This window comes from Tympanuchus pallidicinctus, unplaced genomic scaffold (assembly GCF_026119805.1).
Source record: "Tympanuchus pallidicinctus isolate F22 unplaced genomic scaffold, pur_lepc_1.0 scaffold32, whole genome shotgun sequence".
In the NCBI taxonomy this organism is placed as follows: Eukaryota; Metazoa; Chordata; class Aves; order Galliformes; family Phasianidae; genus Tympanuchus; species Tympanuchus pallidicinctus.
In genome coordinates, this window is record NW_026294750.1 from 1,053,742 (window position 1) to 1,075,837 (window position 22,096).

At 56.8% G+C, this 22,096-nt stretch overlaps 2 protein-coding genes across 4 annotated transcripts; one reads left to right on the forward strand and one right to left on the reverse strand.

Annotated features, from left to right (window-relative positions):
- Positions 1-536: 536 nt before the first annotated feature.
- RPS10 (ribosomal protein S10) lies at positions 537-5,946 on the reverse strand. The gene is made up of 6 exons (XM_052698335.1): positions 5,826-5,946; positions 4,798-4,947; positions 4,237-4,408; positions 1,669-1,746; positions 1,105-1,160; positions 537-624 (listed from the first exon to the last, which is right to left on the reverse strand). Exons 2-6 carry the CDS (start codon positions 4,945-4,947, stop codon positions 583-585), a joined length of 498 nt encoding a protein of 165 aa, XP_052554295.1. The 5' UTR covers positions 5,826-5,946; the 3' UTR covers positions 537-582.
- A 1,819-nt stretch (positions 5,947-7,765) lies between these two features.
- On the forward strand, positions 7,766-21,895 carry PACSIN1 (protein kinase C and casein kinase substrate in neurons 1). Of its 3 annotated transcripts, none has more exons than XM_052698326.1 (10): positions 7,766-7,894; positions 18,098-18,230; positions 18,540-18,696; positions 18,771-19,006; positions 19,166-19,321; positions 19,665-19,840; positions 20,312-20,432; positions 20,512-20,636; positions 20,861-21,054; positions 21,355-21,895. In XM_052698326.1, exons 2-10 carry the CDS (start codon positions 18,168-18,170, stop codon positions 21,462-21,464), a joined length of 1,338 nt encoding a protein of 445 aa, XP_052554286.1. In that variant the 5' UTR covers positions 7,766-7,894; positions 18,098-18,167; the 3' UTR covers positions 21,465-21,895. The 3 variants fall into 3 exon arrangements, with proteins under 3 accessions (XP_052554286.1, XP_052554284.1, XP_052554283.1); XM_052698324.1 differs by lacking the exon at positions 7,766-7,894 and adding an exon at positions 12,545-12,669; XM_052698323.1 differs by lacking the exon at positions 7,766-7,894 and adding an exon at positions 16,958-17,732.
- Positions 21,896-22,096: the final 201 nt, after the last annotated feature.

The following is a 22,096-nucleotide window of genomic DNA, read 5'->3' on the forward strand; positions in this document are numbered from 1 at the left end:
TTAGTCTGCGGGTGACACCTGCTGGCAGGCTGCATGCTGCAGCGTAGCCCCGGCCTGCACTCCTCCCTCTCTCACTTCTGCTCAGCTCCAGACAGCAGATGCTGCCCCAACCCTCCTTTCTTAATCCAGTTGATCAACCCAGTGAATTCAGAATTCCTAACACAGGAAATGCTGACCTGCCTGCATAGATTATGTGCAATTCACAACACAGGTGACTCGCTCCATTTTCTGTTTACAAATAAAAACTCACTCTACACAGCTTTACTGCATGATCAGAAATGAGCGTGTTCCCAGGCAGAGCAGAAAAGCTGCCCACAGCACTTCTGAGCTGCCAAGAGCTCCTCATTCCCCCCATAAATCACCTCTGCACACGAGCACAACCATGTGTCAGTAATCACCAACCTACAAAGCTCCTTCCCATAAACTGTTTTCTAACCACAAGTTACTCCATGGCTGTGTGCACGCCAAAGATCCGAGTCACCTCCCTGTTATGTGAGCTCTAGAATGACACAAACAAAACACTGCTGCAGCCCAAGTGGCATTTTCACCTATTTTATTATACACAAAACATGAGCAGGAGGTTTACTGAGGAGGCTGACCACGTCCACGACCAAATCCACCTCTCTGCAACAGAAAAGGAAGAGCATTAGAAGTCACCATATTAAACAAGCAACAGCAAACAAACAGTGCAAAAACCACTGACAGAATGGCCAGCTATCTGCCCTCAACACTGCATTACTTTAATAAACATCCCCTGCTCCAAGCATAGCTTAACTCTGATCTGAGGCTAGCTACCCTAAGCAGACAAGTGACACTATGCAAAAAATGAACCCATCTCCACCAGCTCTGCCACATCTCAAACTCTTCTGTTGCTGTCATATAAAATAATACACTTCCTCTAGAAAGCTAAGCTTGCTTCTCAGATGTGTCACTGACTTCTTGTCACAGCAATAAGGCTTTCAGTTTCCTTAATAAGAGAGCAGCTGAGTGTAAGGGGCAGCAGTTGCTGATAAGCACCATACCCAACACCCGCAGATACAGTATGTGCAGCGTCTCTACCTCAGAGCACAAACACAAGAAGCCAATTTGAATACAAATACTTACAAACTGGAATTCGGTGGCTGCTCCAGCACCAGCCTCAGCCTTCTTGTCAGCACCAGCTGATGAGAGAAATGACTGAGTTACAAACCAAAGAATCCCCTGGCCAAGTGGAGAACGACAGAATACTAAGGGCTGGAAGGAGGATCCAGCCCAACCTCCCCTTAAAGCAGGTTTCTGACAGTAGGTTGAACAGCAAAGCATCCAGGTGGGTTTTGGAAATCTCTAGAGAAGGAGGCTCCAGTCTCTCTGGGAGGATTGTTCTATGGCACTGACACCCTCAAAGAAAAGCTTTTCTTCACGTTCAGATGGAACTTCCCACGTTCCAGTCTGTGTCCCTGGTCACCACTGCAGGGAGCCCGGCCCCAGCCTGGAATCCCCCCAGCACATCTTGCCAAAATTTAAAAGAAGAACGCTACTCACAGCAGCTAAAGAGGAACTCTGCTGTGTAAATGCCTACACTGTGCCAACAGCCTCATTTCCCCATTTCCTTTTCAAAAGGAGGTAAATGCTGAGAACAGTTTTCCCAAAGAGCAAGAGCTCAGCCTGACGCGCAGCAGCGAGACTCACGTGGAACAGCGCTGCGCCGGTACGTGTCCCTGTCGGCTTCCCCCCGAGTCAGACGTGCAGGGCGTTCACCCTCCAGACCTGTAAGCCAGAACAGCGACATCAGAGGACATGCGTGGCCCCACACCTGGCGGTGATCCCTGCAGCCAAGCATTACGGCCACCAGCGGCGCTGCACCTCAGCTCAGGGGATGTCAGCTGAACTGGGGAAGCAACAGAGCGAGGAAAACTTCACCTCAAGGGTGCAAGTTGCCAGAGCTCGTGCTTGGGCTGAAGTCATAAACAGTGTTAAACTGAACCCACAGCATCCAACACAGCCACAGCAATTATTCCTAATAATCAGAAGTGCAGAGAATCTGTCACAACTGGCAAGGCTGCTCCTAGCTGTGTCACGAACTGCATGGCATCCTGATCCCAACCTAAAATACTATCAGCATTACAAATCCTCCACAACTGAATAGATTAATAAAGCTAAGAGCAGATTATCTATGTAACATCAGATTAAAATCTGACAGAATACTTGCAGGAAAGAAACGGATGAGGTGGAACTGCCTGTTTCTGTGCAACTCATGGATTTTTCCACAGAATATCAAAGATTAAATGCTCTCCCATGGTCTCAGAGCAGGGTCTCCACGCTCAGGCAGTAGGACACAACTACAGCCAGCTGCTGCTTGGCACATTGCAGAGTACTTGTGGTCTCAAGCATGCTACAAGAAATGAATCATGTACCTCTGAAGTCTCTTCCTCTCTATGCACTTTTTTCCCCATAAATAAAAAACAATCATTCCAACAGACTGCAAACAAATACTGCTCACTGATACACAAACCAATCAACTTCTCCTCTAAGTGCTTCTACATCCCTCACTTCCATTCTGGTCAATCCATTGTAACACATCCCAGTGCCAACGGGTGGGCAGTTGCTTTGCACGCATTTTTTAATTCAGTCTCCCCATCTTTAATTTCTAGGGGTTTAATTACACACGTAACAAACTGTAGATACAAATCTGCTTTAGACTGAACGTTCCAGCTTGTTTACCAAGCATCACCTGTAAAGGCTGGGAGCACTGCATGAAAGCACCAGAAAAGACACTTTAGCCAGGAACTACAAAAGCTTTCATGAGATACGCAGTCATTCCAGCCCTCTGGATAAATACAGCTTCTAAAGGATAAACTGGATAACATCCAAAGCTGAGAGATCAAAGAAACCATCATGTTCTTAGTTTCACTGTGATTCTTTCTTTTGAAGCAGATGATGCCACAGTTTTGTCTGCCTAAAAATCAAGTTGTGGGAGTTGCAGGCAGAACTCCTCACCAGAACGTGCCCACAGCCTCTGCCCCGAGCACAGGGCCCAGAAGCTGCTGACTGGGCCAGGGCTACCAGGTAGCTCTGAGAGCCACAGGAGAAAGCTCTGTCACACAGGACTCCCCTTTCAGTCCTTGTTTGAAGGCAGAGGAACATTCCAGAAGCAGCAACTGCACAGAAGTAAAGCAGAAAACCCCAACACCTCCCTACCTTGAGAGAGAATAACTATTTTTTGCCCCTAAGAGATCTGGCAATGCTGTCTGTCAGCCACAGGTGCAGCAGCTCCCTCATTTCTCTCAAGAGTTCCCAGAGAATTTTGCTCTCCCTGCAGTTCCTGGCAGTTCTACAGTTCACATCCTACACTGAGGTGTTTGTCTGCCCCCAGACAAGAAACCACAAGAAGCAAACAGAAGGTATTTCACAGAGCACTTCTGGCAATCTCAGATGACAACATCAGCAAGAATTTATGTTTGCACGACCATCACCTCCATTCTGCTTTGGGAAATGAAAAATCAGAACTACAAAACCAGCACACCACATGTACTTGTGAATTTTATAAAGCAATGGCAGCATTAACAACACACTGCAAAGCAAGTCAGGCTAACTGTGCGTGATCAAGGCAGAAGAATGCATTCCCAGCTTCATCTCAGCTACCAGAGGAATCCCCACATGAATTGTCCAGCACCAAGGCTCAGCCTCTGCACCCCTGCTACATCCAAACACAGTCTGTGCCCTGCACTGGCAGTCCTGGCCTCCCAAGGAGCTTTTTTAAGGACACTTCTATTAGAGGCAAGTTCTCCATCTCTGCTGGACTCACAGAGAACACACGTGCCATCGCCCTGCTGGAGAACTGCAGTGGTCTGAGTGCTCTTCCCAAAAGAGGCCAACAATCTCTGAAAAGCCCTCTGGAAGCTCCAGGCACCGCCTGCCCCCCAGATCCACAGCCTGCAGGCCTGCTCTCAGAGATTCCATTCCCTTGTGTTATCACAGAAGGATGTGCTTTCCTCACTCTCACAGCTTTCTTTAACCACCTCCAATTCTTCAGCACACCAGTAGCCATCAGATTAGTGCCAAATATCAACACAATTAAACCCACAACTATGCATCACCCATCAATGTTTATACATCCAGAAATCACAGCAACTCACACCACTGGGTGCTGGAAGCTGACATCCAGCTGTCTAACCTCTCCTACGTTGTCTAACACGCATTCCCTCATTCCCTGCTCCTCTCTGCTGACACAGCTGTCACCTCCCAGCCACAGGTTACCTTTGGGCCGTGGTCTGCCAGTCTCTGGACGACTGCGGCGCAGGGTTGCAGGGACAATCTCAGGGGGAAGGTGAAGGTAATCACGCAGGTACTGGATGCCCTCATTGGTCAGGTACCAGTAGAAATGCCTCCAAGCAAACTGCTCTTTCACATAACCACGGGATTTCAGAGACTAGAGAGAGAATTCACAGTTACTTCACGCTCATCGGGGATAACAGGCAATAATCTAAAGTTCACATGCAGAAAATATAATGATACCACACACAAAGGCATCAGAGCTTCGAAAAAAAAAGAGAGCTAGAGATGTGGATCACACCAAAAGCCTTCAACAGCCTGTGGAGAACAGACAGAGTAAACAAGAAACAGTAATAATGAGGAAAATGGGTCAAGTATAACTTGAACATAACGAAAGAAATGATGACTACAAGGCGACATCTGTGACAATGTTTATTTGGTAACAAGTAGCAATATTTATCCGCAGGGATGCAATCTGCAACATCTCATGCCCAAATCCCAGCTGACACGCAGCCTGGTCCCAGCAGTTCGCCCTCACCTCCGTACCTGCATGGCTTTCATGACGTGGAGGTTGGGCACATTCTTGTCAACGAGCTCTGGATGCTTCGGCATGTGGACGTCTTTCTTGGCCACCATCACTCCCTCCTTAAAAAGGAGTTCGTAGATGGCAATTCTGTTCTTCTTGGGCATCAACATCTAAAGAAGAGATACAGTAAATACTATTTTAAACACGTTCAGGTGACTACCTGAATAAAACGGTCACAGTTGTTTTAAACAAAAAGCCTAATATGAAATAAAACCCTGCAGACTGCATTTCTTAAAAATGATTTTGAATTAGATTGCAGCATCTGAACGCCTAGGCACCCAGAACACTAAATCACAGCACCATATTAAAGACTGTAAACAACCTGGTGTCAGTTAGAACAAGAGACAGGGGCTACCGTTGGCAGGGCACAGGCACAGCTCATGTCAGTGCATGTTTCAGCTGCACTGCAGGTGCTGCCAGCCTGGCTTGTGCTACAATCAGTAATTCACACTCAGTTGAAGAACCACGGAGCTGAGCAATCCTCCCAAGCTGTCCACCCACAGCCACAGTGCAGGAAGGACATCGTGCTCCCACAGTGCTCAGCACCCACTGCTGGAGCCCACTTGAGTGCCACAGGCAGACCGCAGCAAAGGGACGGACACTCAGCACCTCGGATACCCGAGCGAAGGGAACCCACAGAGCCCCCAGATGCAGCAGTCCGCGCCCAACCGGCAGGCCTCAATGCCCCGCGGTCAGTACGGCCAGGTGCTCCTTCCGGCAGCACAGCGAGGCTCCCTCCGCCGCTTGCCCCCGGCCCAGGGCTCTGAGAGCCCCGCGGCCCGGCCTGCCGGTAACTGGGCCTCACGCGGCCTACTGCACCCCCGGGTCATCCGCCTGGACAACTCGGGCCCAGATCCCCCCGATTCCGGAAATCCCACAGCGGACGGGCCGGGCCTGAACTCCCCGCCGCTGTCACGCCACCGCCTCACGGCGCTGACAAAGGATGGAGCCGATGCGAGCCCGATGCGGGCCCGGAGCGCGGCCTCACCGTGACAGTCTCAGCGGGGCCGAGAGCGGAAAGGAGGACGCATGCGCCGCGCGCTCACTTCCGGCCTCCCGAAGGCCCCCTAGCGCTGAGGGTGTCCGCGGCGCTGCCTGCAGTGGAATGTGCGAGGCCCCCGGTCCGGTCACCGAGAGAGGTGTCTGCCGCGATGCCTGATGGGGACCAGCCCTGTAGCCTCAGCATCCCTCGTGGTGTCATCTTCTCAGTGCCGCCTTTAAATATTAATAGGAACAGTAAGGAAACACGGAGCTCGCCTCGAGGCTGCGCAGGGTGCCAGATGCCAAGCAACAGCCTCCACGGCCATCCTCCCTCCATCACTGGCCTCCACCACAGGCTGCATCATGGAGCAGCTCCATTTGTGCCCACAGAGCCTGGCAGCCCCCAGCGTTCCCCAGCAGCAGCCAGTCCTCAAGCCGCATGGACGCTGGGGCAGCCCCAGTGCTCAGCTGGACACTCCATCCCCTGCACCCGGCAGCTCCCACATGTGTCACAGAGCAATGGGATTTGCGGTGCTGATGACTGGGATCATCCCCCATGGATTAGCACATGGCCCAGCACTGCTCAGGCTGTTCTCCGGACGGGTGGCACAGAAGGACCAGGAACCCTGCAGGGCTGAGGCAGCACAGAGCAGCCTCAGGGCTTGGGCATGGCTGCTTTTAGGTATGAGTGAAGCAGTCACCATGGAGAAAACATTCACCCTGAGAGGCTCCCACAGCCCCCTCTGGGTGCTTCCAAGCAGTCTCATAACAGGGAGCAGCAGACTTTTTTTCTTGCCTTCACAGGGAGGAGAAAGCTATACCTTGGGGACATGAGGGGAGGGGATGTTTGCAGGAGGGCTTTTCCTGCCCTGCTCTGCCCACAGCAGGACACCCAGGTGCTCTGGTGCAGCATCCCCATGACGTGATTACATTGCAGCCTTGCTGCCATCAGCCCAACCCTTGCTGCAGGCAGAGCCAGGGGTGAGGAGGAGCTGGTCAGCTAGTGCTGCCCTTTGGAGCCAGGCTGTAAACTTCTGACTGGGATCCGGGAGCGAAACGGATGTGCAGGTGTGGAGAGTTCCACCCATGCTGCTCCCTCCAGGGCAAAGGGCTTGGGGTTTGTGAAGGCATCTGAAGTCCCCTCAATGCCCCAAAGCATCCTGACAGGTGATGGAGAACAGCTGAGCCACCCATAGCACCCTGGGGACACTCACAGAGTGGCAACCCTCCTCCAGCACACTGAGTTCCCCAGCAGCACCTTGTGCTGAGGTTTTGGGCACCAGCACACATAGCTCTGCTCCCACCACAAATGCTGCTTTTCTGTGCCAAGAAATGCTGCCCGTGCCTTGGCCACGCATCAGAGGGATGCTCCATGTGCACGGCAGCTCATCCACCCCACTGACCACCATCTGTGGGCTCAGCACAGCCCAGACCCTGCGGTTCCACTGTCCTTCCTTGGTCCTGGACGTGGTGGCTCAGGGCAGAACCAGCACAGGATGGCAGGACACAAGCTGCGTCCCATAGAGCTGCCCCATGCAGCATCAGCGCTTAAGGCTGCTTGGAGGTCTCAGCACCCCAGGGGAGATGGGTGCAGGCTCTCATAGGTGAATCTCTTGATCAGACTGGGAGGCAACTCCCAGCCCAACCTCAGGTCTGGCAGGCACAGGGAGAGGGGAATGGGGGCTGTGAGCCATAGGATGAAGGGAAAGGAGAGAGCGTGAAGAGGTGGCAGCTTACAGCAAAGTGTGCAGGGAGGCTGAGGACCCCCCCGCAGCCACCCAAGCTAATTCTTTGCCGCTCCTGCGGTAACGTTTTCACCTTGTGCAGCGAAGGAGTCATTATGCCGAGCCGGGGTGGCGATTGGCTGGCTAAAAATGCCTCTGTAATCTCCGTGCTGATCTTTACCCCCTCCTCCCCATCTGCCGTGACCTTCCTCCCAATGTGCAGAGCCAGCCCGAGCGAGACGGAGCCTCTGGGTTCCCTGCCAGCACCCCGGCCACCCCCACTGCCGCCCAGCCTCCGCACCCCAGCGGCCTCCCCGCGCCCTCCCATGGGCCCTGCAGCCATTCGCCCAAGGTACCGACACGCGTCGTGCTCTGGCTCCTGGAGGTTGGCAACGAGGGGCTTCCAGTGGGTGGTGGGCGATGGGGGCAGCGGTGGCCCTGCTGAGCGGATGGGATGCTTGGGTTCGGCATGTTCCTGTGCAGCCTGAGGGAGGTGTCAGCTCTACAATTCCTCCAGAGCTGGGAAGTGAGGTTTTGATGTAGCAGCTCACTGCTGCCTGGTTTAAGCCATTTCCAAACTTCTGTAGGATTGAAGATTGCTTTCTATCTTGTGCCTGGGCTCGGGGGGCTGCTGTCAGGTGGGAAATAGCAGTAAGGGTCTCATGGGGGGCAGCAGAGGTTCTGTGGCATCTTGTGGCTCGCCCCCGCTCTATGCGTTATGCAAAAGCTGCATCAGCTCAGTAACAGCCCGCACAGCCCTGCTGGCACCCAAGGGCTCCTGAGGGACTTCTGGGGAGTCCCAGGGGGCTGCTGGCCCCACAGCCACACTCACTCTGGCAGCTGGGGACTGGCACTACGGTGCTGCTCCATGGAGATCCCACAGACCATCCCGCACCAGGAACGGGGTCCCTCCGGCTGCCCACAATGCATAAAAGAAGGCTGGGAGCCAAAACGTCAGCCTGAACAGCCTGCAATTGTCAGGGCTGTCAGCGCTGAGCAAACGGAATGATTGTGCTCGTCTTCCCTCTGCCTCCTTGCTATGCGCTTGGCATCCTCTTACTTGCCTGGTGAGAAATTCAGGATACTGCCCTCAGCCCTGGGTTCAAAGAAATGCAGGCTCTGCTCGCACCCCCTCCTCACCCGGCACCATGGCACCAAGCGGCTGGCAGGGAGCTCTGCGAGGAGGCTTAGGATGAGCCAGGGGCTCCCGAGGGCAGTGGGGGCAATGCTCAACCCCCACAAGCCACAGCTACCCCTGGGTATGAGAGGCTGAGAGATGTGGCTGCAGGGATGCACGGAGAAGCCTTTGGCATCTTGGGGCTTTGCCACCATTTTATCCCCTCATTTTGGCTCCTTTAGGGATAGGTCACCGATAGGACAAGGAGGGGGAAAGCCGAACCTCACGGGGCAGACCCAGGGATGCAGCAATGGCTGCATGGGAGAAATGCATCTCCTGGCCCCACGCCCCGATCAGGATTGCTGCCCTTGTCCTTCTCATCCCGCTGCACTGCGCACATCTCCTCTCTGCCATTCTTGCTCCTGCCTCACAAACAGCAAAGCAAGCGCTTTGCTAAACGGATTAGAGCTGCACTCCTCCTGCAGCCTCCCGAGCTGCTCCCGCAGCTCTCAGCCCCGCTGGGTGCTGCACTGCCACAGATCACATATTTGGGACACGGCGGTTCCTGCAGCACAGCCACCACAGGTTGTCCCCGAGCTCTGGGGCACGGTGACCTTACACCAAAATCTGGCTCCTGCAGCTGGTTGGCAGCGCACATCTGAGGGCTAACAAGGCAGAAAATAGCCCCGTGTTGCAGGAGCAGTTCTGGTTAGGCAGGACACCGGTGGCACCGCTGGTTATGAGGCTGTGCTGCGTCCCCACGCCTCCTCAGCTCGGAGACAAGAGCTGGAAAAGGGAGAGGAGAGGCTTGGGAAGGAGATTAACACTGCAAAGGGGAATTTATCGGCGGCTGAATGCCAGGTCTGCCGCTGGTGACAGCACTGAGCCCATCTCCAGGTGTTTGCAGCCGTGTCCCCATCCCCTCCTGCCCCTCTTGGCCATTGCAGCCTCTTCCCACAGTGCCATGCTATGGGCCCAAAAGCACCGCCCGGCTGTGTGGGATGGATTTAACTGAAGGGATTGAGGAAAGGCAGCCTGGGTGGCTGTAGAAACCTCACCTTCGGCTCTGCCCCATGGACAGACTTTGTCCCCGGTGGGGCAGCTAGCAGGGCTGTGTTTGTGCAACACCACAAAGGCAAACAGAGGATCCTGAGGTGTTTTAGCAAAGGAGCCTTGGAGAAGGCACTTCGCACGGGGCACGGCAGCACGGAGAGGAGGAGGCAGCGACCCCGACCTTGCCATGGCTGTGGGCAATGGGGACGTGCTCCTCCTGGCTGCTGCCCACTGCAGACTCTGTGCAGAGGCATTTTCCCAGGAAAAATGGAGCCTTTATGTCTCGGCCCTGCCCCGGAAGGGGCTCACAGGATGCCTTGGGGCTGGGTATGGGCAGACAAAAAGGGGATTGTTGTGGTGGGAGCTGGGTTGCTGGCAGCACCTGCTCTGTGTCAGGGGCCCTCCACAATGGCTCGCTTTCTGCATAATTGCTGCAGAGGGGCCAATTATCCTCTGATGCTAATTAGAGATGCAAAATAGCCTTGTGTTTGCGTTCTCCCAGCAAATGAGAGGGTTCCTGGGACCTGCAGCACATCTGTGGCTGAGGCAGGGCAGGAGAATGGGGGCAGCCACACCAGCTTCTGCCCCTTCTCCTCCCAGCACCCAGTAGGGCATGGAAGGGACGGGGACCCGATGTGCTGGGGGCTCTCCCACTGCTCCCAGCACCAACCAGCTCAGCACAGAGCTCCGTACCCAGAGGGTTCTGTGATCATCTGGGGGATACATCTTCCTTTCCTTACCTGTGAGGCAGATGGGAGGATGCCATGCTGAAAAATCCCTCTCTCCCCCCCCCCTCTTTCCCCCCCCCCCCCCCCCCCCCCCGCCCCCCGTCACCATGCAAAGATCAGCACTCGTGCCTTGCAGGCTGACAATGCTGGCAGCACATGGCATTTCTGCCCAGCCCAGCCCAAAATGCAGCACTTGCTGCAGAGCATCAGTGATCCAGAGGGACCCCCATCACCCTGGGCTGCATGGGCAGGATGCTGGCAGCCACCAGCCCAGTCGGGGATGATTTGCTTTCAGTTCACCGCGGTGCTCAAAGAATCTTAATTTCAGAGTGCCAAGTAGCCATATAAATCAAGGCCAATTTCCTGTCAATATTGGCCGCCGCTTCCCACGGAGAAACTCATTTTATTGAGGGGGAAATGAGTTATTGCAGGAAATAGTGACCGCTGGATGGTGCCCAGTGGGGGAAGGTTTGTCACGGCCGTGTCTTTGCCGCAGGAGCCAGCTGGCACTCACTGCTGGGGCTCTGCAGCGTGGAGGCAGTGCTCCATGTGTCACAGGTGACAATGGGCTGGGCACTGGAATCCCCCACCACTGAGATGCTCCCCATTGTCTCCTAGGAGCATTTGTCACCCCTCAGTGTGTAATGCCAATGCTTTTGCTCCCTGTGCCCGGATGCTGCCAGGGCTTGGGGCAGCTGAGACAGGGTTAGAACCTGTGCTGAGAACTGCCAGCTCATTGCACACAAAGATGACGGTGTTGCCCAAAAGCAGGTGTCAGAGCACCACTGCATGTTTAACCCGCAGCACCCAGTGGTTCAGTACCCTGAAATGGCAAAGAGCAAAGACCACACGACGCTGCAGAAGCCTGAGCCCACTCCTGTTCTGTGTTGGGGCAGCATAATTTCACCTGGGTCTTGCATTGCCTTCTCCCCTTCTGCCAGCACAGCCAGCCCTGAAATATTTCAGGACCTTTCTGGCCTGCTAAGAGGTGGGAAGACGTGCCCAGATGGCACACAGAGCCCCACCAAGCTTCATTAAGGAATGGAAGGCACTCATTAGGGGAAAGCTGAGCTGGGCTGAGCCTCACGGGAGCAGGTTGCATTCTGTGGGCAACCTGATCTGGGCAGCTGCAGCCCGACAACCAGACAGCCTCATTACTGCAGCTCCTGTGGGCGGCTTCAGTTACTCAGCCCAAGCCTCTCGTCTCCTGCCAGCTTTGAATTTCCCTGACATCACCCTGAGCTGGGGGAAAATGCAAGCAATGGAGAGTGGGAGAGCCTGTCAGGACCCTGGCTCCAGGCTGCTGCTCCCCATAGGGCTCACGGATGTGGCACCCCGGGATAAATGCCCAGGCACAAGCCTTTGGGTTTGGGAGGAGGCAGCAGATGGGCACTGCCTGGTTCCATGGCCTTCCAGCAGCAGCTTATGGTGTGCAGCAGCTTATGGGGTGCAGCTGCTTTGCCCTTTCCCCAGCCCCATCCCATGTTTCTATATAGCTCTTGCACCAGCTCCTTCCCAGCTGGCACATTTGGCAGGGAGGCAGCACCACATGCCTCTCCAAAGGTGTTTTTGGGTACTTGTTTCTACAAGAGCTCAGCCATGAAACCCTCCCCACTGCGCCAGGGGGAGGAGTGGAGAGAGAGCTCTGCTCCGTCCTGTCCTGCTGCCCTGCACCTAGTGCACGAGGATCCCAAGGATCCCAAGGACAGAGCTCCTTGGGAGCTTCCCCAGAGCCACATTGCAGCACAGCCGAAGGGTGATAAGAACCTGTTCCCAGCCCTGCTGGAGCCCTGCAGCATCAATGGGGCCGGACCCCTGTGCACACCTTGCTGCCGTGTGCCGCCTCCCACAGCCCAGGACCCGCTGAGCCCCAAGAGCAGTGCTGCAGCACATCACCCTGCACTGGTCTGTGACAAGTGGGTGCTGAGCACCCTGTAACCCCAGGTGTGCGCACAAGGCGCAGCGAACACCTGCCCTTCCTGGTACCTAAGAAACCCGATGCCAAGGCATGTACACGTTGGGGGGGGGGTTCCCCACATCCTCCCCGGATGGTTTTTGCAACCTTTTAAGCATCGGCTCCATCCCCGGTTGCCTTGACGACAGGAGGCTGCAGGCTGGGCGCGCTCCCGCGGCCGTGCACGGTGCTGCTGCCCGGCTGGTGCTGAGCGCAGCGCAACGCAGCGCGCCCGTCCCACCGAGCCCCCCTGCGGCCCCTACAGCCCGGCCCAGGTAAGCGGCAGCCCCTGCGGTGCTTTACTGCAGGGAGCCTGGGGGGGGACAGGGGACAGCCGGGTCCCCTCCCTGGGGATGGGGCTGCGGGATGCTTGGGGTGCCTGGTGTGCATGAGGGGGTGCAGGGGGGGTGTTGCGAGGAACCGGTTTATGTTCACCCCCCAGGGCAGGGTATCGTGTACCCAATCCTTTCTGTGAGCTGGGGGGATGCGCACGTGACCTTCAGTCCCCCTGTGTGTCCGTGAGGGTGCTGAGGCTGTGACCCTGCTGCTGCCACGGGTATGCCTCAGTTTCCCTGGCTGCTGCAATGGTCTGGAGGGGAGAGGACTTGTGTTATCCCCACCATCGCTGTCTCCTTGCCCAGATGAACGCCTCACCCTGTTGCTGAACCCCTCCTTTTGTTGCCTTCCCCCCAGCTTCTCCGTTTCCTACCCCCTCACTGAGCCCCCCACCCCAGGCCTCTTCCCCCACCACTGACAGCCAAACCCCCGGCACCTGGGGGCTCCATGGCAGCCCCATTCCCCTCCTGTCACTGCCAGCCCTGGGCTCGCAGAGAGGCAGGGGATGGGCCCCCCCCCAAGCACACAGCGCTCTGCCTCCCCCCTTCCTAATATGGAAGCACCCCCACATCCTCCAGCACTTCTCGGCTTAATTGCAAAACACATATTTGGATTTCCATCTAAACCCCACTCCTGGGACTGCAAAAATCCCTACTCAAGAGTCAGAGCATCCTTGTTTACAGCAGCGAGCTAAGAAGGCAGACTGAGAAGAGCTGCAGAGCTGCAAGGCGAGTTGGAACCCCAGCAGCTGAGGCTCAGAGCAGTTTTCCCTTCCCCAGGCCTGAGCACATTATGGGGCTGACAATCCTGCTCCAGATCTCTGCACCCTGCTGGTGTCTATCCACATTCCTGGCACATCCGTTGTACCTGTGCTGCAAGCTCCCCCGGAGATAAACGCTTGTGTTATCTGCAAATGCCATGCATACTTCCAGAAATCTGAGCGATGCTTGTAAAATCCCTTAGAAGACTTTGATGGGTGTCCTGCGTGCTGAGGGAGATAACGCTGGGGAGAGGAGGAGGAATATTTCTGCAGAGCACACAAAATGTCAAGCTGATTGCTGCCAGGTCTTGGAGCAAAAAGCGTCGCCCTGGTGCTGCAGCGTGGCAGCATTGGCAGCACGCAGCCCCATCCCAGCCAGATGGGCACCCTGCTGTCATCATATGGGACACGGGGCTCTTGTAGCATTCCTGGACCAATGAACCTCCTTTGCAAATGTTCCGGTCAGGAGGAAGCTGCAGATCTGCTCTCTGGACCCCCCAACCCATCCCTGCTGCCCCTGGACTGGGACAAGGCACTGCCACGGGCACATCCTGCACAGAGCACCTCTCAGAAGCTTCCCACCGTTACCATGCATCGCCCCAAGGATGTGCTGCCACTGTGTGCATTATCCCCAAACCAGCCCCACAGCACTGCCGTGTCTGAAACCCCACAGAGAAGCACCCTGTGTACGAGGGCCTCCTGAGCCCCACGCCTGGGCAGGTTTGCCCCAGGGTTCCCAATCCAGCCACAGTGGTTTTGCTGGGGGAAATGGGACACAGCCCTGCAATGAGCTGTTCTCAAGCTTAGCCTATGGCTTGGAAAGACCCAGGCTCACCTCCCTTCAGGCTTTAACTCAGTTTGATAATTGGCGGGGTGGACACACAGCCAGGCATTCCCTGGATCGCTCACGCCTCTCCATGCTGCTCAGCCCTGAGCCTGGGGCTCTGCTCAGCTCCAGCTGCCAGTAGGAATCAGCAGCACCCACTGCCCAGAACTCTCCGAGCCCCATAGGGAAGCTTGGGGTTGGGGGGAGACCCCAGGCGCCTCGCCAGGTGCCCACATCTCCCCAGGCCACTGTCACCACTGTCACACTGTCACCACCCCCGAAGTGCAGCCCCCACCTCACCACTTCACACTGCCCCCATCCCCATCTCCTCTGTCCCACAGGGGTCGCTGCTCCTTTGTGGGGGAGGAAACTGCATCTCATTCCCTGTGCCATGAGCACGCAGAGGAACCCCAGTTCTGGTTCTGGGGCTTGGGGAGGGCAGCCAGCAGCATTTCATTTCCCTTCCAGTAAAGCATCGTGGAGAGCATGCTGGCTTTGCACATGGACCTGCCGTTGTGCTGGGGTATCTCATCCACCGTGCTTTGCCACGGCAGGAGCAGCACGAGGTGCTCATACCCGTGCTGGGATACTGATCCTTGGTGCTGTGGGGGTGCATGAGGTGGGACCCTGCTCTTGGCGCTGCTGTTCTGAGTCCATTTGTCTTCAGCTGGAGTGGTTTTCACATGGCATTGCATCATGGTGGCATTGGGGCAACCGGTGCTGCATCCACCATCTGCAATTAGCAGCAATAGAGGTGAGGAAATCAGCTTCCTGCAGCCGAGCACGCAAAGTGCTGCTGAAATGCAGCCTGAATCCCTCCCAGTACAGCCCTATACTCACCCTCGGCCTCGTGTGCTTGCAGAAGGAAACCAAAATGCGGCACCTATTTCACATTACAGCTCCTCAGAAGGTGTTTTTCGACAAGCCAGGACTCTGCGTTTAATTGCAATAAAACCAGCTCAGACAATTGGCTCATTTTGAATTGCCAGGATTGCTCTGCTGTACTGATGGCCCTGCTGGGAGCCACCAAGGAGCTACAAGAGAACAGCACGCAGCAGATTGCATCCTGCCCTGCTCACGTGCTCCTGCAGATGAGGTCCTGGGGCTGCACTGGGGCTGGGATGCTTTGCAGGAGGGTTTGGCACCAAGGCTAATCCTGGCATGGCATCACTCTCAGCCCCACAGCAGGGCTCAGATCTGTCTCCTGCTTTGTCACAAACCCAAACCTTGGGGAAGGATGGGGACAGGGACATGAGTTCCATCCACGCTCTGCTCCCCTCCTTGCAGTTCATCTGCTGCAGTCCTGCTGTGGCAAAGGGCTCTGCAGCAAAAAAAAAACCCTACACTGGGAAGCTTTGCAGCCCCTCCCAGCCCCACGTGCAGGTAGCAGCATGGGGACACATGCAGACAGCTGCCACTGCACCTCGACCTGATGCATAACTCGGGGCACCGCTCCATGGCCTACAGGCTCAGAGGTGATGCTGCAGCAAAGGTGAAGCAGTGCACTCCCATGTGCTGCTCTGCTCAGTGGCTGTAGCAGACCCACTAATGGTGAATGTGACTGTGTGATGCCACCCTCTCCGTCCCCATTTCCAACATGGGGGGTGCAGACTGGTTCAAGCAGCACCCTCTTGTGCAGCTATGGGGATTCCCAGCTCCTGTGCCCGCAGCAGCAGCAGTGCCAGCCCTCTGCATTGCAGCACCTCCTGCCTGCGTGGGGTCAGCACCTGCATCCCAGCCCCCGGTACCTGCACAGGGACAGGGACCCACTGTAGCAGCAGGAGCTGTGTCTCAAGAGATGAGCTCTGCACTGAGCAGTCTGCTGGGGAGGATGGAGAGGTGCAGGGGGACCTGAGGCTGCGGGAGCAACCCAAGGACACGCCAGCGTCTGCAGGGGCGTGAGCTCAGACAAACTTCACTGCTGCAGCTTGCAAAACCCTCTGGTGGCTTTGGGGTGGTTCAGGGCAGTGAAGCAGAGCCCCTCTGCTCAGGGTTCCTGAGTGACAGCACCCAGCTGGGGCTGGCAGCTCGCCCACACCATGCTCAGCCGCCGGGCATCAGCGCCAGCCGCCTCAATGCAAAGCGATGGGCTGCAGCAGAGGGGATGGTGGGGGCTGTGCTGCAGCCCTGGGTGGTGGGCATCGAACACAGGTCTGGCTGCACGGAGGGCACACACACACTCAAGTGCATGCATGTCTGCCTGCATGCATGTTTGTTTGTCCGGGTGCACGGCAGGAGAGCAGCAACAAGGCAGCAGCATTTGCTGGGAAAAAAAAAAAACAACCAAAGCTGCAGCTCGAACCCAAATAACAGCACCAAATGCTGAGCTGCAGCAAAGCCTTGCAGCACCACACGGCCTGGGGAGCTGCATGCCTGTGGGCCCCATGGCACCCCCCCCTGCATCCCCAGCACCGCCTTGGGATGTTCCCCTGAGGTTGCCTTTGCCCTGCATCCGTGACGAAACTCAGAGCCAAAGCCAAGGTGTGAACAAATCCCAACACCTCGGGGCGCGCTGTGGGTGTGCAGGAAGGTGGGGGCTGTGATGCAGGCGCCCCATGCACGTGGGTGGGTGCTGCACGCCATGGGCTGCAGGGCACAGTGCTGGCCGCGCTCCGCACCGCCGCGCTCCCCATCCATCTGCATCTCTGCGGCGGAGCGAGGGACAGTCACACGTTTATTTTTAACTGGCTGGGGAGGACGGGCAGGGATTGGTGGGTTTCTTGGTTATATCACTAAATCCCTGCGAGGCCCTGTTAGTTCCAGCACAGCGAGCCTGGCCGTGGCGCACCAGTAACCATTTCAGCACTCGTTCCTCCATGCCCCATCCCAATGGGGCCCGATGTGCGCACAGATGGAGCAAGAGGGAACCCCACACCCTGCATCCCGTGGGTGCACCCCATGCCACCGCCCTATCCTGGGTGCGGGATGCGGCCCAGGTGTCTGGGTCTCCCGTTGCATCTCTGGCTGCGATGGTGTGTGGGGATCACATCCGTATCCCCCCACCCCAGCACTTCTGTGTGGTTTGTGGCTGTGTTGTCCCCATGCTGGTGGCAGACGCCACGCAGGGCAAGCCCAGCACATCCTGTGGGGAGCAGTGTCCCACTGTCACCGTGATGTTCACAGTCCCCTCACCATCCCTGTGAAATGCCCACCCACCGACCCCATCCCCAGGTCCCCATGCGATGCCCATCCACCAGCCCCATCTCCACATCCCCCAGCCCCACATGCAGCTCCGCACGGAGCAGCGAAGGGTTAAGCCATGCAGCAGCCCCCACGTGACGCTCCGGGGATGCCGTTTTTCTGTAGATCAGGACGGATTAGGCTGGAATATCAGGACGAGAATTTCTCCAGGCTGTGCTCCCCCCACTCCACGGCCCCCTGAGGATGCGCAGCTGCTGGGCCAGGGCCCCCCCTGGGTAAGGGCTCCCCGTGTTGCTCCCCTTGTTTCTCCCCGTGTTTCTCCACCCCAGCAGAGCAGCCTTAGGGTTTTGGTGGCTCTGCGGCAGCTCTGCCTGACCAGACATTGCATAAGAAATCCTGGGGCTCGAGCAGGGCTTGGCTGCCTGCAGAGGGTTTGGATTTTGGATGGCACCTTAGGGGGAGATACGGGGGACGTAGGAAGGGAGACAGAAAGGGCACTGTCCCCATGCCCTGCATCTGGATGCTCGCCCTGCAGCACTGCAGGAGATGGGGATGGAGATGATGGGGATGGCAATTCTGACTGGGATGGGGATGGGAATGGGGTCCCTGCTGCCCACCCTGACCCCTGTGCTCTCCACAGTGCATGAGGCTGCTGCTTGCCCGAGAGCCCCCGAGCGCCCGCACTGACGGCCGCGGCCGTGCCAGGAGCCATGTCGGGTTCCTACGACGAGTCGGCAGCAGCCGCCGAGGAGACGACCGACAGCTTCTGGGAGGTGAGCCCTCGCCAAACCCTGTCCCTGCGATGTCCTGGTTTGCTGTCACCACCTGGCCCTGCACCCTTGCCTTCTGAAACCAGCCCAGCGCCGGGGTCCCTGCTGTGGTGGCTGGGGGGGGGGGCTGTAGGAGGTCCTGCCCTACCAGCACTTACAGTCAGAGCGGGCCAAAAGGAGGTGGCCTTAAGACTTGGAGTGAAAGCTCCATCTGTGCATCCCACCATGGCTTCCATGGTCATGGCTCTATCCCCATCTATCCCTGTCCCCATCCCCATCCCTGCTCCCACCCCCTCGATGTCCCCAACCCAGGTGGGGAACTACAAGCGCACGGTGAAGCGGATTGATGACGGACACCGGCTCTGCAATGACCTCATGAACTGTGTGCACGAGAGGGCCAAGATTGAGAAGTCCTACGCCCAGCAGCTCACTGACTGGTCCAAGAGGTGGAGGCAGCTCATTGAGAAAGGTAGTGGGACACCTGGATGCCATGGGGGGGGTCTGAGCTGCGTGGGGGTGCTCACCCATCCCCTACACCCCCAGGCCCCCAGTATGGCAGCCTGGAGAGGGCGTGGGGTGCCATCATGACGGAGGCGGACAAGGTGAGCGAGCTGCACCAGGACGTGAAGAACAGCCTGCTGAATGATGACTTTGAGAAGGTGAAGAACTGGCAGAAGGACGCCTACCACAAGCAGATCATGGGGGGCTTCAAGGAGGCCAAGGAGGCTGAGGATGGCTTCCGGAAAGCGCAGAAGCCCTGGGCCAAGAAGCTCAAGGAGGTGAGAGGAGAACCATGGCATGGCCATGCCTTGTCCCAACCCCAGCTCTACATCCAAGCTGGATATCACATTTCTGCAGGCAGAGGGGCAGGGTAGGAGCTGATCGTGGTTGTGTGGTGTCCTTGTTAATCCCACGTCCATCCTCTCTTCTCCCCGTAGCTGGAGACAGCCAAGAAAGCTTACCACCTGGCCTGCAAGGAGGAGAAGCTGGCAATGACCCGGGAAGCCAACAGCAAAGCAGACCAGTCCAACACCCCCGAGCAGCAGAAGAAGCTCCAGGACAAAGTGGAAAAGTGCAAGCAGGATGTGCAAAAGGTGCGAGCCATCAGCGCTGTGGTGCAGCTCCACTGCTGCCCCTGCTGCGGGCTCATGCAGCACAGGGCAGTGGAAATGGACACCACCACTTTGTCATCCCCGTTTATTCCCATTTCCCTGTCTCTGGTTATGTGTACAAAAAGGTTACAGGCAGTAGTGAGTGCGAGAAGAGCAGAGATTTTACCTTCCCACTGGGGCAAGATCTCTCCTGCATCCTCATTTTTCCCTATGGAGGCTCCTAGCTCAAGAAGGGCTCCCCAGCATGGAGATCCAAGGGTCAGCCTGGCTCTGTGAGGGATCCGGGGGGCTCAAGGTGTAACCAGGCACCTCGTGTACCCTGCAGACTCAGGAGAAGTACGAGAAGGTTCTGGATGAGCTGAACAAGTGCACCCCACAGTACATGGAGAGCATGGAGCAGGTCTTTGAGCAGTGCCAGCAGTTTGAGGAGAAGAGGCTCAACTTCCTCAAGGAGGTGCTCCTGGATATCAAGAGGCACCTGAACTTGGCTGAGAGCAGCAGGTAGGTGCTCTCCCTGCTGTCTGGGCAGAAAGCACCCATGTGAGGTCTCCCTGTGCTGCCCTGAAGGACCAGGTGCTTCCCATCCCCTGCAGTACCAGGGAGTGGGCTCTGATCAACATGATGGTCACTGAGTGGCACCAGAGCGGTGTTCCCCAGTGCCTCCTGGGGGGTGGCACAAAATGGGCATCGTAGCATAGAATCACAGAATCACTCAGGCTGGAAAAGACAACCAAGATCACCAAGTCCAACCCCAACCTACCCCCATTAAGCCTTCTAACCACGTCCCTCAGTGCCACATCTCCATGGTCCATCTCTGGGGATGGTGACACCACCACTTCCAGGGCAGCTGTGCCACTGCATCACCGCTCTTTCCGCGAATAAATTTTTCCTAACATCCAACCTGAACCTCCCCATCCCACCATCCCACCCCCATCCTGTGGATCCACCCCCATGGCACCCCTCTTCCCACAGCTACGCCAACGTTTACCGGGAGCTGGAGCAGACCATCCGCCTCTCAGATGCTCAGGAGGATCTCCGGTGGTTCCGCAGCACCAGTGGCCCTGGCATGCCCATGAACTGGCCCCAGTTCGAGGTGAGGCTCAGCCCCCCCTGTGGTTGGGACCCACGTCCCAACGGCTGAGTGCTGAGAGCCTCATGCCTTGTGCCTCCAGGAGTGGAACCCGGACCTGACGCACACGATAACGCGCAAGGAGAAGATGAAGAAGGGTGAAGGGGTGACTCTGACCAACGCCAGCAGCACGGGCGAGAGCGGGGCGTCAGCAGGAGAGCGCGGGAGGTGAGTGCCATCGGGGTGCTGCAGCCCGCTCCTAGCACTGGGGAACGCATGGGATTTGCCTGTGCAAACACTCCTGCTGCCACCTTGGGGTGGTCCTTGGTGGCAGATCTGCTCCATCCTCCCATGGGCAGTGCTGTTAGCTGGGGTCCTGCTTGCTGCATCTTGGGAAGCCCCCCGGCTCGGGGTGCCTGCCCATCCCAAATCTTCTCTCCCTCTCATCCCAGCGTCAGCAGCCACGACCGCGGGCAGACCTACAGCGCCGAGTGGTCCGACGACGAGGGCAGCAACTCCTTCAATGCCAGCGAGGCCAACGGTGGAACCAACCCCTTTGATGAGGACTCGGCAGGGAAAGGCGTGCGGGTGCGGGCGCTGTACGACTACGATGGGCAGGAGCAGGACGAGCTCAGCTTCAAAGCAGGTGATGGGATGCCCCACGCGTGATTCCCCTGTTGGGTGGAAAATCCACTAAATCGTGTCAGAGTTGCCCAAGCTCTTTGGCAGAGAGAATCATTAAGGTTGGAAGAGCCCTCCAAGTCCAACCTTCAGCCCGTCACACTGAGAGGGGAAGGCACGACACCGGGTGGGATGGGAGGGATGGGGCACAGGAGGAATCACGGGACACTCTTTGCATTCGTGCCTTGCAAACCTCACTCAGCACGAACCCCACACCCCAGAGGACGCTCCAACAGCAAGCTCTCCCTTCCTCCTTGTCCTCCAGGGGACGAGCTGACCAAGCTGGGTGAAGAAGACGAGCAGGGATGGTGCAAAGGGCGCTTGGACAACGGGCAGCTGGGGCTGTACCCCGCCAACTACGTGGAGGCAATCTGAGTCTTGTGTTGTGCTCCTCGTCGCCGTCTGCAGATCCACCCGCCCTCCGTTGTCTCCATTCTCTGCCAGCCCACCGCCATCGCTCCGTCTGCTCCGTCACTCCTCCCTCTTAGAGATTCAGACATATTTTCCGACCGAGCTTTTATTTTTTTAAGAGTTGTCTCCGAAGAGTATTTTGCATAGTCGCTTTTTTCTTCTTCTAAGATAAAGTGAAGCGAAAGACGACGCCGTCCGTTCCGCGCTAGCTGATTTTTCCCAGCGAAAATCCGATACCTCAAGATCTTAAAGCCCAACCAGCGACAGCTCCTCCTTGGTTGGTTTTTAAAGATACTGAACTCATGAGCCGCCTTCTGATTGGCTGGAACTGTTCCGAAACGCACGGCGCTGGTCTCCTGGGACCAACCTGATTCGCCCCTCTCTGAAAAGAAAAAGAGAGGCAATGGGGTTTTGCACCTTTTATTTTATAATGTTTTCACGTTCTCTGCTCCGATTCCTCCTCCATCCCGAAAGGAAGGGCACAGACGTCCCCTCCTGCCCCACAGCCACCTCTCCCCATCGGGGGGGAAGAGGAGCAGCCCCACCACGGCGCGTGGTGGCACCTCTCCATCTTGCTCCTCCTCCTCTCCGCCCAG

Excerpts from the sequence above, each read along its gene's own strand:
- PACSIN1 (XM_052698326.1), top strand. The coding sequence starts at position 18,168 with ATGTCGGGTTCCTACGACGAGTCGGCAGCAGCCGCCGAGGAGACGACC. Across the intron at positions 20,433-20,511 it reads TGAACTGGCCCCAGTTCGAG|GAGTGGAACCCGGACCTGAC; the intron begins GTGAGGCTCAGC and ends TTGTGCCTCCAG. Across the intron at positions 20,637-20,860 it reads TCAGCAGGAGAGCGCGGGAG|CGTCAGCAGCCACGACCGCG; the intron begins GTGAGTGCCATC and ends CTCTCATCCCAG.
- RPS10 (XM_052698335.1), bottom strand. The coding sequence starts at position 4,947 with ATGTTGATGCCCAAGAAGAACAGAATTGCCATCTACGAACTCCTTTTT. Across the intron at positions 1,747-4,236 it reads TGGCAGACCACGGCCCAAAG|GTCTGGAGGGTGAACGCCCT; the intron begins GTAACCTGTGGC and ends TCTGGCTTACAG. Across the intron at positions 1,161-1,668 it reads CCGGCGCAGCGCTGTTCCAC|CTGGTGCTGACAAGAAGGCT; the intron begins GTGAGTCTCGCT and ends TTCTCTCATCAG.